The sequence below is a fragment of the Plecotus auritus genome, assembly GCF_963455305.1.
Source record: "Plecotus auritus genome assembly, chromosome: 8".
Lineage (NCBI taxonomy): Eukaryota > Metazoa > Chordata > Mammalia > Chiroptera > Vespertilionidae > Plecotus > Plecotus auritus.
The window spans coordinates 156,757,247-156,769,481 of record NC_137782.1 but is presented as its reverse complement, the minus strand read 5'-3'; the positions used below and the strand labels follow the sequence as shown (position 1 = coordinate 156,769,481).

Here is a 12,235-nt window from a genome sequence, read left to right as displayed (position 1 = left end):
ACAAATAATTATTTGATTGAATCAAGTATACAGTTTTCTTTCTTTTTTTATATATTTTATTGATTTTTTTACAGAGAGGAAGGGAGAGGGAGAGAGAGTTGGAAACATTGATGAGAGAGAAACATCAATCAGCTGCCTCCTGCACACCCCCTACTGGGGATGTGCCCGCAACCAAGGTACATGCCCTTGACCTGAATCGAACCTGGGACCCTTGAGTCCACAGGCCGACGCTCTATCCACTGAGCCAAACCGGTTAGGGCTATACAATTTTCTTATTAGCCAAAAGCAATTCGTGGAATAAAACCTCAGCAATGTCTTCAGTTGATAGCTTTGCACATACTTCCTACTCGTGACAAGGAAGTAATGGGATGGAGAGGTAATTTAGTGGGTGGAAAAGAACCTGTGGTTTGGAGGCAATTTTAGACACCAGACTCAGATCTGTCATTTACTGGCTCAATAGATTCAGAAGTCCAAAGACCTGAGTTTGAATCTTGGCTCTATCACTTGCTCATCCATCACCCCTCCCCCAGCCTGAGCTCATACAACACATTCAAAGGCCTATGTAATGTGGGGATAAGGAGAGCTGCTCTTCCTGACCTATTTAACAACAGAGTTGTAAGGCTTATAGAAGGGCGATGCCTTTTCCTTTGGATAAACTGAGCTGTAACTCTCACCTCCTTTGCAGCTTGGTGTGGCCCTGAGCAGAAGTAATGTGTGCAACTCTCTGGCCCTGTCCTTAACACAGGCAATCGATTGTTCTTTAATTCTTCTCCATTCCCTTTCTCACACCTGTGGGACAGACATGATGCTGGCCAGCCAGCTTTGCAAAGTCAGAAAACAGCCCTCCAGGGGATGGTAGACCAAGAGAGCGGAAACCCGGCTCATTGGACAACTTGGTGAAAAAAAGCCACCTTCCCATGACCCACTCTGCACATAACTAACCTTCTAAACTGTATTTGAAAGTCCATTGTCCATCATGTTGGACCCACTGAATTTTTAGTCTCTTTGTTACAGTAATTTAGCCTGAATCCTAATTAGTACACTTCCTGAGTCAAAATTTACCCTTTGTCCTCTTCTTAAGTCAAATATCCATAAACATATGCCAAGCTTTTCTTTTCTCTCCCCCATTATCTTCTCCACATCCTCCCCCTCCCCTCCCCCTCCCCTTCCCTCCCCCTCCCCCTCCCCTTCCTCCTCCTCCTCTTCCCCCTCCCCCTTCCTCCTCCTCCTCCTCCTCCTCCTCCTCCTCCTCCTCCTCCTCCTCCTCCTCCTCCTCCTCCTCCTCCTCCTCCTCCTCCTCCTCCTCCTCCTCCTCTTCTTCTTCTTCTTCTTCTTCTTCTTCTTCTTCTTCTTCTTCTTCTTCTTCTTCCATTTTTATCCCCTCTGGCCCCAGGAACATAGTTTTTTAAAAACTGTATTTACCTTTCTCTAAACTAATGCTAAAACTTAAGAAGTTAACTCCTAGATATGTATACTTAGCTGCTGCAGTCACTCAAATATCGGTTAAAATAATAGCTAACATCATTTAATAATGGCTAACAAAAATTGATCGCTTGTGTGTACCAGGCCTGCTGCCACGCTGGTAAGATTAATAGATGTTTTAATGTAACTTCATATTCATAACAGCCCTATGAAATCAGTGTTACTATTGTTACCATTTCCCAGGTAGGTTAATCGGAGTTTTATGGAGCTAAAGAGAGTCAGGAGTTTGAGGAGCTGGAACTGGAATGCAGGCTGAGTTTCCTGGCAAAGAGGCAATTGCAGTGAGACCTTTCTTAGAGGTCCCAGGTTTAGTTAGCGCCACTGCCTTCTTGGTGCTTCTTCATGTGCTACAAGAAACAAGGCCATGGGACTTTTCACACAAACAAACAAACAAACAACCCCAAAACTCTTACCTTCGGAGGAGAGAGATTTTTATGACCACACGGGAAATACATTCCCTGGGTTCTATAAGGCTTTATTTAATAACAGCATTTTGGGAAATCACTGTGTCAAATGTACACAGCAATTGTGAGATGCCTTCCAATTTCAGAAATGTAAGCCTACGAAAACACATGCATCATAGAATGGTGGAAACTTTATGTCAACGAAAGTATCTTACTGAGGCAGTGGTGGATGTGGGAGGGCAACTTTCAATCTCCATTTCTTAAAAAAAATTATTTTATCGTTGAGAGTATTATAAATATGCCCCATTTCTCCCCTTTTGCTCCCCTCCACCCACCTCCTATCCCACCCCAGGCCTTCACCGTCTATTGTGTATCCATGGGCAATGCATGTAAGCTTATAAATTCTTTAGTTAACCTCTTTTGATCTCCATTTTGAGAGGAAGAACTGACCAAAGAGAGTGCCTAGTTAGGAAGAGGTGTCTGGGTTTTGTTATAGTTGTGATTTTTTTTTTTTAAGTTTGTAAAAAGGTAAAATTAGAGTATGTGAGTGTTTTGCTCTGTTTTCATTTCCAAACAGCACTCCCCCTCGAAGGTCTTATTACCTTACATAATAAGAGGATGCTAGTCACTGGAGGTGGGAAGGTTGTGTACCTCAGAATTTCCTCCCTGAAAGGAAAAGGGGGAGGACTGGACTCTGCCAAGCGGCTTAGTGGGATTGTCCCTCCCATTGTACAGAGCCTTTGTTCCCCTGGGAAGATAGACTTTAAGATATTAATTCAAACGTTGTTATTGTCCTTTGCTTGCATCTTAGTGAGTAAAACATTAAAAAAGACAATATGGCTGGATCCCGTTCTGACCTTAATGCCTGTAGTTATAGGAGGATTCAGGGCTGTTTTGAATTGGTAATAGGAGCGCTGATTCTTGTTAGACTCCCTAGGCTCAGGGCAACCTGTCAGCCTTACAATTCTACATACTCCACTCTAGTTGTACGGCGTGCATGAGGGGAGGAAACAGTGGCAGGAATGACTACAAAATAACCTAGGCCAGTGGTCAGCAAACTGCGGCTCGCGAGCCACATGCGGCTCTTTGGCCCCTTGAGTGTGGCTCTTCCACAAAATACCACGTGCGAGTGCGCACGTACAGTGTGATTGAAACTTCGTGGCCCATGCGCAGAAGTCGGTTTTCGGCTCTCAAACGAAATGTCAATCTGTTGTACTGTTGATATTTGGCTCTGTTGATTAATGCGTTTGCCGACCACTGACCTAGGCTACATGATGCATTTGCACTGGCGTGCCTTTGAGTGCAGGGTGCCCCCAGGTCCTGTGAGATCCCAGCTTGCAGTTCAGCTCCCAGGTCCATTCAGGCCCAGGGTAAGTGGGGGTAACCTCTCAGACAGTGCTTCCTGACTTGATTCCTGGCCCTGGTGGCAGTAGCAAAGGTGGTTTATTTAAAGTTCCTTTCCTTGAGATTAAAGAGAACATTCCTACTTAACTTCTTTTCTTTTAAATAATTTGTGTGTGTTTTAGTCAGAGAGAGAGAGAGAGAGAGAGAGAGAGAGAGAGAGAGAGAGAACAGGTGACAAAAAAGGCATTATCAGGTGTCCCTTCCCCACAATATTCCCTCCTCTCGTTTTGACAATGTGATCACCCTGTGGGACTAAAAGATTAAAACTTTACTATTCTTACCTAAAAGAAACGAAACAGAGAAAGTTAAAAAAACAAGAAGAAATTATAACATCAGGCAGGTGAGTGGGTGGGGAGAGTTGTTTTGCTGTTCACAGTCCTGTGCATTACTGACAGGAAAACAGTGCAGGCTTTGCGTGGCACCAGGTACCTCAGTAGACCTTCATATCCCTTTTCTCGGCCTCCCATCCCCCCTCATCCTCCTACAGGGTATTATGGGCTATACTTCTCAAATTTAATTTGCAATAGAATTGTCTAGGGATCTGGCTAAAAAGCACATCTGAGCCAGTGGATCTGCATTTCTAACAAGCTCCCAGGGGAAGTCAATATTGCTGATTCTTGGAGACCATCACACTTTGGGCTGAAGGGTGAGGAAGAATGAGCACAGGCTTTGGAGTTAGCGTCCTTGGTTCAAATCCGAGTTCTGTCTTTTATAGGCTGTGTGATTGTGGGCAGGGTAAGCCTTCCCCCTTCTCTGTAAAATGAGATAGTCACAGCATGGGGTTGTTTTGAGGATTAAATAAACTAATGTATGTAGGCCACAGACAAGATAGGCTCCTAGAAGAGACAATAAATGCTAATTACGTCCTGGGGGCGGGGTCAACACCGGGAGGGGCGGGGTCAACGCAGGGAGGGGCGGAGCTCTGTCAACCCTTACGCACGCGCAGCCCCGGGTGCACGCGACTCAGGTAAGATCGCGGGGCGGGGCACTAGTTCGGGAGCTAGATTTGGGCTATCCAGAGCGGGAGTAGGGGAAGTTTGGGGGGTCCCTCGTTATGCTGAGGACACTGGGGTCATGCTGAGGACACTCGGGTGTCAGTGTCTCCCCGCTCACGCCGCCGGACTGACCGAGTGTTTCCGGGTTGCTCGGCGACCTTGGCCCCGCGGCCAGGGCGGTGCAGGCCGGCTGGAGTGCCCTGAGACCCCGGGGGCAGCCAGGGTGCACCGGGCAGCTGGGCAGACGGTGGGAGCAGGGGGCTCCGGTGATGCGGTGCGGCGAGGGGCTGAGAGGGGCTGAGGATCGTGGGTAGCCAGCCTGAGGTCGCGCGCAGGCGCCTCGCAGGCTGCTCGGCTTTTGGTGGTGGGAACCTGGAAAGATGTGGCTGAGGAATCTTGTTCAACATCTAGACTGAGAGACCTTGCTGCATGACAGGATGTTGCCTGGAGATACCAAGCCGTGTAGATTTCCAGCTTTGGTGCACAGATGAGGGGTTTTCGGATGTCATATGGAGCCTTGGCTTAAGCTTGTGTGCCTTGAGTCAGCTTCTCAGCCCCGTGTGACGTTAACCCCAGGATCACAGCCCTGCTTTTCTCTGAGCCCATTAGAGGACAGCTTTATGTGAAACTCACCTAAGTTCCAACCTCAAAAAGCTTGTCTGCTCTTGTTTCTCCTCTGCAAGTTAGTAACCTAACTTTGTGGTAGACAGTATGCCTTTGGGGGTCTTTATCATTGGTTACAATCTGAAGCTGAGGGACTTGCAATGTAAAACGTGTTTGTACATATATATAGAGGCCTGGTGCATGGAATTCGTGCACGGGGAGGGGGGTCTGGGGTCCCCCTCAGCCCAGCCTGCACCCTCTCACAATCCTGGACTGCTGGCTCCTAATTGCTCACCTACCTGCCTGCCTGGTCACTCCTAACTGCCACCACCACCCCCCCGCCCCTGCTGGCCTGGTTGCCCCCAACTGCCCCCCCCCCCCGCTGGCCTGGTCACCCCTTACTGCCCCCCTCTGCTGGCCTGGTTGCCCCCAACTGCCCCCCCCCCTGCTGGCCCGGTTGCCCCCAACTGCCCCCCCCCCCCCCCCCCCCCCCCCCCCGCTGGCCTGGTCGCCCACGCAGCCTGCCTGTTCAGTCGATTGGTGTCCCTCACTAACCCCCCACCAGCCTGGTCGTAGGCAGCCATCTTGTGAGGGTGTGAGGGTTAATGTGCATATTATTGCTTTATTATATAGGATTTTCAAGAAAGGTGATTTATTATACAGTGGTTTTTGGACTTTGTTTGAACCCTTAACCTCACTCTCTTCAACAAAACAAAATGACATTTTACTCGGATTCCTTATACTATGAGTCTGGCTACAGGCTGTTTTGTTCTTTTAACCCCTTCAACATTAAAAATAACCCCAAGAGAGCTCCCTGTACTGATGAGGGCTTATTTCCTGTTAGTAATGTACAGCGTTGTAGTGAACAGCAAAACAACTCTCCTTACCCACTCACCTGCCTGAAGATTGTTTTTTTTCTTCTTTCACGTCCCCTGCTTTATTTTTTTGGGGTAGGAATAGTAAAGTTTTAATCTTTTAGTTCCCAGGGATCACATTATCAAAATGAGAGAAGGGAATATTAGGGGGACACCTGATAAGGATTTTAGTAGGATACTACAAAGGTAGGGTATTTAATTACCTCCCCACCCTCAGGTGTCGTGAAAAGGAGTCAGGAGTGAACAGAGTAAAGGCGTGACAGTGAGCTGAGCTGGGACTGCAGAGTATTAGAGAACATACCATCTGCACAAAGGACAGAGAACAATGTGACTAAGAGCATGCTCAGGACAATAGCAAAATACTGAGATAACCAAACTGGGAATGGAGTTATTTTTATAGAAGTGGCATTAAGTTTTAATATGCTCATTTAGGTTCACGTATATTTGTTGTTAAACTTAGGATGGTCCGCTCTTTGGAACCACTGGCAAAGAAGATCTTTAAAGGAGTTTTAGTAGCTGAATTTCTGGGCGTTTTTGGAGCATATATTTTGTTTAATAAGATGGACACAAGCCAAGGTAATGATAATTCAGAAGTGAATGTTTTATAGCGGGGTATACAGTTTGCTAATTCATTTTAGGTGCTAAATGGCAGTTAGAGAAACTGCTTCTTCAGATTCAGCGTCATTAGGCATTTTTATGGCACAAGGAGAAACTAGATGTTAATTATTGTAAATGATTCTTAACTTCCTCCTATAAAGTTGTTTGCAGACTAGGGAATATGTTTCACACTTCTTGGGTTTTCCTAGTGCAGGGGTGGGTAATAGAGCTAGTGTCCTTAGTCTGGCTTAGTTTGGGAGCACAGATGTAGCAAATGCACCTCCCCGTTTGGTAGACTGAGAGTAGCATAGCCAAATTGTCAAAGTAACCAGTTTCTTAGGCTTGCAGAGTTCTGCATCAGTACTAGGTACTGAAAACCTTTTTCATGCCCTGGCTATTACTTAAAGTGCTTTGACCTATTGTGGGGTGAAATTCTGAGAGCTAACAAAACTTTTTTTTCAAGTATGTTTTTACTTTTTCAAACCGTGACCTCCTGGTTCATGGGTCGACACTCAACCACTGAGCAACACCGGCCGGGCTCACAAACTTTTAAATTAGGAAGTGCTGTTTTCTCTTTTACTAAAGCAGGGAATGGCAATCCCCAGTGGTGGCCATCTTTGAAACCTGTCATTTGTTTTATTAAAAAGCACTTCACCAGAACAGTTCCACGATGCTACTGGATATTCAGTCTCTATGCTTTTGTTGTTAATCCTCACTCAAGGATATTTTTCCCATTAATTTTTCGAGTGGAAGGGAGAGGGAGAGACAGAGAAACATCAATGTGAGAGACACACATTGATTGGTTGCCTTCCACACTGGCCTCCATTGGGGCCCAGGGATTGAGCCTACAGCCAAGGTACCTGTCCTTGACCAGAATCAAACCCAAGACCCTACAGTCTCCGGGCTGATGCCCTAACCAATGAGCAAAACTGGCTAGGGCAGTCTCTATGCTTTTAAACTATAAGTAAGGGTATAAAAGAAAACATCCAAATAGTATTTAAAAGCAAATTAAAGTTTAAGATCAACTTAAAAAACTGGGTATTGTACAGTCTTATTTCTAATTCCAAAACAAGGTAAAATTGCATCCATAAAAATAATTTATAAAGTTACATAAGAGAATTACACTTAACATTGAAAACTTGCTTTTAAATGCCACTTCTAAGTAAATTACATCATATATATATAGGTCAAAAATGTTAAAACTCCAAAATAACTATGGAAGGCTATATGCAAGTGCAGTTTAGACTCAAAAAGATATAGTTTCTGGATTACCAGGACCTTAACAAAAATTTCTAATCTGTGGGATCCCTACTTTATACACCCTAAGGTTAAAATATGGCTGCATATTTTAATATAATAAATCTCTAATCATGTCTAATTTTAATTTTTTTTTTCATCAGATTTTAGGCAAACAATGAGCAAGAAATTTCCCTTCATCTTGGAAGGTATGTTTCAGGTAACCTGTTCATCTTACAGGTATTTATAACTTTTCTCTTAATTAAAAATAAAACTACAAAAAGACATTTTCAGGTAATCTATATAAACTAATAATTTCTTTATGAACAATTAAGGGCGAAATGACTATTTTGTGATGTTAATTAAAAAAAAATATTATTCATCCTATTTTGGCTCCTTCTGAGAACAGAGTAGAGAAAATTCTCACCTGGAGTTATCTAGATGAGAGCAGTTAGTTCATGGGCTGGATTCTTAATTCTTCCAGTGGTTAAGAATGTAGACTATGGAATGAGACATACCTGAGGTGGTGATGGAATCAAACCACAGCTTAAAGTTTAAAACCAATCTCAGGTTTGCTAACATCTTGGAGCTATTTCTTTCTCTGTTGAGTAGAGATGATCACGCCTACTTCACAGATTGTTGTAAGGATCAAACGAGGTAACATTACATAACAGCACAGTATTTGCCTAATAAATAGTGCTCATTACAATGATTAGTACAGGTTCTAGAGCTTCTACATGAAATACCAGCAAGAAGGGAAAAAAGTTTATTTTGCAATAGTGTTTAATTTTAATATTTTTACATGATTTTATAAATGACAACTATTTTTTTAATTTATTTATAGTTTATTACAAATCCATTGAATATTCTGGAATGTATGGAGTCAGAGTGCAAGATCAAGAAAAATGGTTGAACAGCAAAAGTTAGGAGTAAGTACAATCTGAATTTATAATTTATTTAGAAAACACTCATTTTCTTTGCTTTTTAATTTTTTGAGGGGTTTTTGGCCTCTTCTTTTTGAAACTTTTCTTTTTCCTGATGATACTTTTCACATCTCTGTTGTGTAGCCAGTCATCACGTTCAGCCTCCCATCTAAGCTGTTTGAGACCTTTGGGGGAGAAGAAAGATGAACACACCACACTGTAGACTTTTGGAGGCCCCACAGAACATCCTACTGAGTAACAGGAGCTGCTGGTCTGCCAGGTCTACAGCTGTTTCCCAACCACAATGCAAATCCCCTGCTTATTTGTTACTTTCCTTCTGTATTTAATGTCAAAGATTACCGTTTTATTTATAAAAGACCAGGACAGGAAAGGAACAAATGCTCTAAAGATTTTATTTCCCCTGAACCCTTTTTACTGGCAAAAAACAGAAGCCAGTAACTATGAATATCAGAAGAAATTAAAATGTGTAAAAAGCATTTATAAAGTCACTTAGCAAAAAAATTCAAGTTACTTACTTGCATTATCTTTGTTAGCCATGGCATTCATGCCAATGTTGTCAAACTTGGATCCCATATTTTCATCCAATAAGTGGCCAAACTTAAAGAAACAAACAAAAAACGGGGGAGGGGGATACATTTATCAGAAAACTTAAAAACAATGTTGAATAGCTAACTTCTCAAAGTAGTACATTACCCTTTACCTCTTCAGCAGATACAAATAGGTTGGAGTCACTGAAATCTCTTTTCTTTTTTTTCCTGGGTCCTAAAAGAAGTATAAACCTAGATTATTAAATTGTAAAATCCAATGATTTTGGAAAAATATAAATCTTTCAATATGACTTTGTTAAAAAAATTTATATTAGGGATAAAATACAAAATTTGCAATTATTTTCTAACACCATTAGGTAGCTGTACTTACACAGATATGTACTTAAGAGTTAGTACATACTATTTTTTAAAAAGTATCCTAATAGAATTGTTCAGATGATTTTCTGTCTTCTTGCCTTTCAGATTTGGCCACTGATCACGGTTTACCCTATCTTATAGTATCAGGCATGAATAAATTTCCAAAGTTGACATGGAGAGATTTTGGAATATTTAAGGCAAAATGTAAATTTTAATTAAGCCAGAGGTTTTATTCTTTGGACTAACTGTGAAGAAATTTATGGAAAGTATGTTTATTATGTTATAAAATAAAGTTTTGTTTACACCACTCAGAATAAAGTGGTTTTCCTTTAAAAAAACACCTATAATTCTGGATATGTAAACTTTTCAAAATAGATAAAAAAGTAAAACATCTATTTTTAAAACTTAAATTTTAATTCCCACATTTAAAACCCCAGTATCTAAAAATATATTAACTAGAAATAGCTTTTATCCATTTCCTGAAATAATATTCTCCAATTTGCATCTTTGACATCAATGTCTCTGGCACTACTAGAGTCACTATTTAAAAAAAAATATATATATATTTTTTATTGATTTCAGAGAGGAGGGGAGAGGGAAAGATAGAAACATCAATGATGAGAGAATCATCGATTGGCTGCCTCCTGCATGCCCCACACTGGGGATCAAGCCCACAACCTGGGCATGTTGCTCTTGACTGGAATCAAACCTGGGACCAGTCAGTCCAAAGGTCGACGCTCTATCCACTGAGCCAAAGTGGCTAGGGTTAGAGTCACTTTTTTAAAACAGCTGTACTAAGAAATAAAATTTGTCATAAAATTCAGCTGTTTTAAGTATATAATTCAATACATTTCAGTTAATTTACAAAGTTGTTCAGCTGTCATCACAATGCAATTTTAGAATATTCCCATAAACTCCAAAAGATCCCTAGTGTCCATCTGTAGTAACACGATCCCTCCCATGAAGGCTTTGCCTTTTCTGGCTATCTGTATATATATATAAAACTCTAATTTACAAATAGACCAAATGGCGGAACAACTAGTCGCTATGACATGTACTGACCACCAGGGGGAGCACGTGGAACATGGTGGGCATTGGCAGCAGGCGGGATGGTGGAGCAGGTAAGTGAGAGCGTCAGACCAAGGTGGCTGCACCGGTCGCTATCATTGGGGCGAGTCTCTGGTGGTTACTAAAAGTTCTTTGCTCCTGTGCACTGTGGTCCTGCTGCCCCCTGCTCCTGAGGGGCGATCGGGGCAGCAGCTACTGCTCGCACCCGCTGCTGGCGCCGGCCCCAATTGCTCCATGCCATCAGCAGGAGTGGGGCTGCTGACAGGGGTCGGGCAGGGGCACGGAGGATGGGCAGAGACCCGCCCCTGTGCCCACCACAGCCTCGTGGCTCACAGTTCCTTTCAAGGTGCACGAATTTGTGCATTGGGCCCCTAGTTTTATATAAATGGTTTTCTGTATCTGGCTTCTTTCCCTTTCTCATAACAATTTTGAAGCTCATCCATATTATAGCATGTACCACCACTCCATTCCATTTTACTGCTGAATGATATTCCATTACATGCTATACCATATTTTACTATCTAATCATTAGTCAATAGACATTGGGCTGTTTCCACTTTTTGGCTATTATGAATAATGCTGCCATGAACAATTGTGTACAAGTGTTTACGTGAATATACCAGAGCCACTTTTGATAAAATAGCTTCTAGAGCATTTTACCTTAATTTTTATCAAAGTGAAATGTGTGTTATATTATTTAAGAATTGTTCACAATACTATTATTGAATATTTTATCTTAGGCTAAAATGCTCATTAGCATAGGATTAGGAAAGTTTTTTTTTTCCATTCATCTTATAGGTACAGATCTAGAACTTCAATTAGTAAACAATTCTGCTGCACTGCACTGCCTTCTTAAAGTTTCCTTAAGGTTTGATTATCCTTAAGAATATCCAACATTTGCAAGTTCAGGTGGAGCCCTCAGGATCAATCAATAAGTCTGAAATTCCTTTGCTTCTTTTTTTGTTTTAATCAATTCTACTAGGTACACTTTAATCGGCATTCAAAACTATTAATGATTGAGATTCTTTCAGACTATTGTCTTCTGAAAACAGTACTGATCATTAAAAAATAAGCTTACTGAGAGAGTGTCTTTTAATGACAGGCTCAGTAGGACTTGTTTTAAAGCAACATTTATTTCCTGTGAGATGATTTTGAGGAAAACTTTGCCTTATATTTGAGCATTTGCTACTATTAACATGTGACCTTACAGCACTCAGGTGAAAACAAAGTGTGGAAGATATTATAATTTAAATATGTACCCGGTAAATCAAGCTAATTAAGAGGACTGATTGTTAGCAGTATTTGAAAGAGCTGATAGAAATTTTGCAGGCATAAAAAATCTGACTACTACCAACATATAGTTTTTATTATTTTTGATATTTATTGCCAAATATTTAATGTCAAAAGTTTTAAGTATTTCTTAATTTTAATAAAATATTGTCATTTTGTTTTTAATTTTGCATATCTATTTTTATTCATCAGTACTAGTAAACAGAAGCTAGAGAGGCAAAGCGTGAAAAAAAGCACAAGCCTGGGGTTTTCCTTTTTTAAGATTTTTAGTTGACTTTTAGAGAGAGAGGAAGTGAGAGGGAGAGAGAGAAATATGATGTGAGAGTAAAACATCAATCAGCTGCCTCCTGCATGCCTCCCACCAAGCATCGAGCTGGCCCTGACCAGAAATCAAACTGGCAACCTTTTGCTGCAACCAACTGAACCACACCA

General features: G+C 41.7%; 2 protein-coding genes across 8 annotated transcripts in view; one reads left to right on the top strand and one right to left on the bottom strand.

Moving 5' to 3' along the window:
• The first annotated feature begins 4,170 nt into the window (after positions 1–4,170).
• Positions 4,171–10,259, top strand: CEBPZOS (CEBPZ opposite strand). 7 transcript variants are annotated; one of them, XR_013961478.1, is made up of 6 exons: positions 4,203–4,257; positions 6,224–6,339; positions 7,761–7,805; positions 8,441–8,525; positions 8,664–8,799; positions 9,551–9,757. XR_013961478.1 is itself a non-coding variant. In XM_080685206.1 (5 exons), the coding sequence occupies exons 2-4, from the start codon at positions 6,225–6,227 to the stop codon at positions 8,521–8,523; spliced, it is 243 nt and encodes an 80-aa protein (XP_080541332.1). In that variant the 5' UTR covers positions 4,171–4,257; position 6,224; the 3' UTR covers positions 8,524–8,525; positions 9,551–10,259. The 7 variants fall into 7 exon arrangements, 5 of the variants coding, with proteins under 5 accessions (XP_080541332.1, XP_080541329.1, XP_080541331.1 ...); XR_013961479.1 differs by lacking the exon at positions 4,203–4,257 and adding an exon at positions 4,436–4,532; XM_080685206.1 differs by lacking the exon at positions 8,664–8,799 and having other exon boundaries at positions 4,171–4,257; positions 9,551–10,259.
• CEBPZ (CCAAT enhancer binding protein zeta) overlaps positions 7,360–12,235 on the bottom strand; it is a 25,383-nt gene continuing 20,507 nt past the window's right edge. Inside the window, exons 14-16 of the mRNA XM_080685196.1 lie at positions 9,241–9,302; positions 9,056–9,137; positions 7,360–8,704 (exon numbers count right to left, since the gene is read on the bottom strand). Coding sequence (XP_080541322.1) covers positions 8,565–8,704; positions 9,056–9,137; positions 9,241–9,302 — 284 coding nt within the window. The 3' untranslated portion in view covers positions 7,360–8,564. The remainder of the gene's footprint in view (positions 8,705–9,055; positions 9,138–9,240; positions 9,303–12,235) is intronic.

What these genes read in the sequence shown, in the direction of transcription:
- CEBPZOS (XM_080685206.1), top strand. Translation starts at nt 6,225, where the DNA reads ATGGTCCGCTCTTTGGAACCACTGGCAAAGAAGATCTTTAAAGGAGTT. An exon ending in TAAGATGGACACAAGCCAAG is followed by an intron (nt 6,340 to 7,760) that starts GTAATGATAATT and finishes TTTTTTCATCAG; the next exon opens with ATTTTAGGCAAACAATGAGC. An exon ending in ATTTCCCTTCATCTTGGAAG is followed by an intron (nt 7,806 to 8,440) that starts GTATGTTTCAGG and finishes ATTTATTTATAG; the next exon opens with TTTATTACAAATCCATTGAA.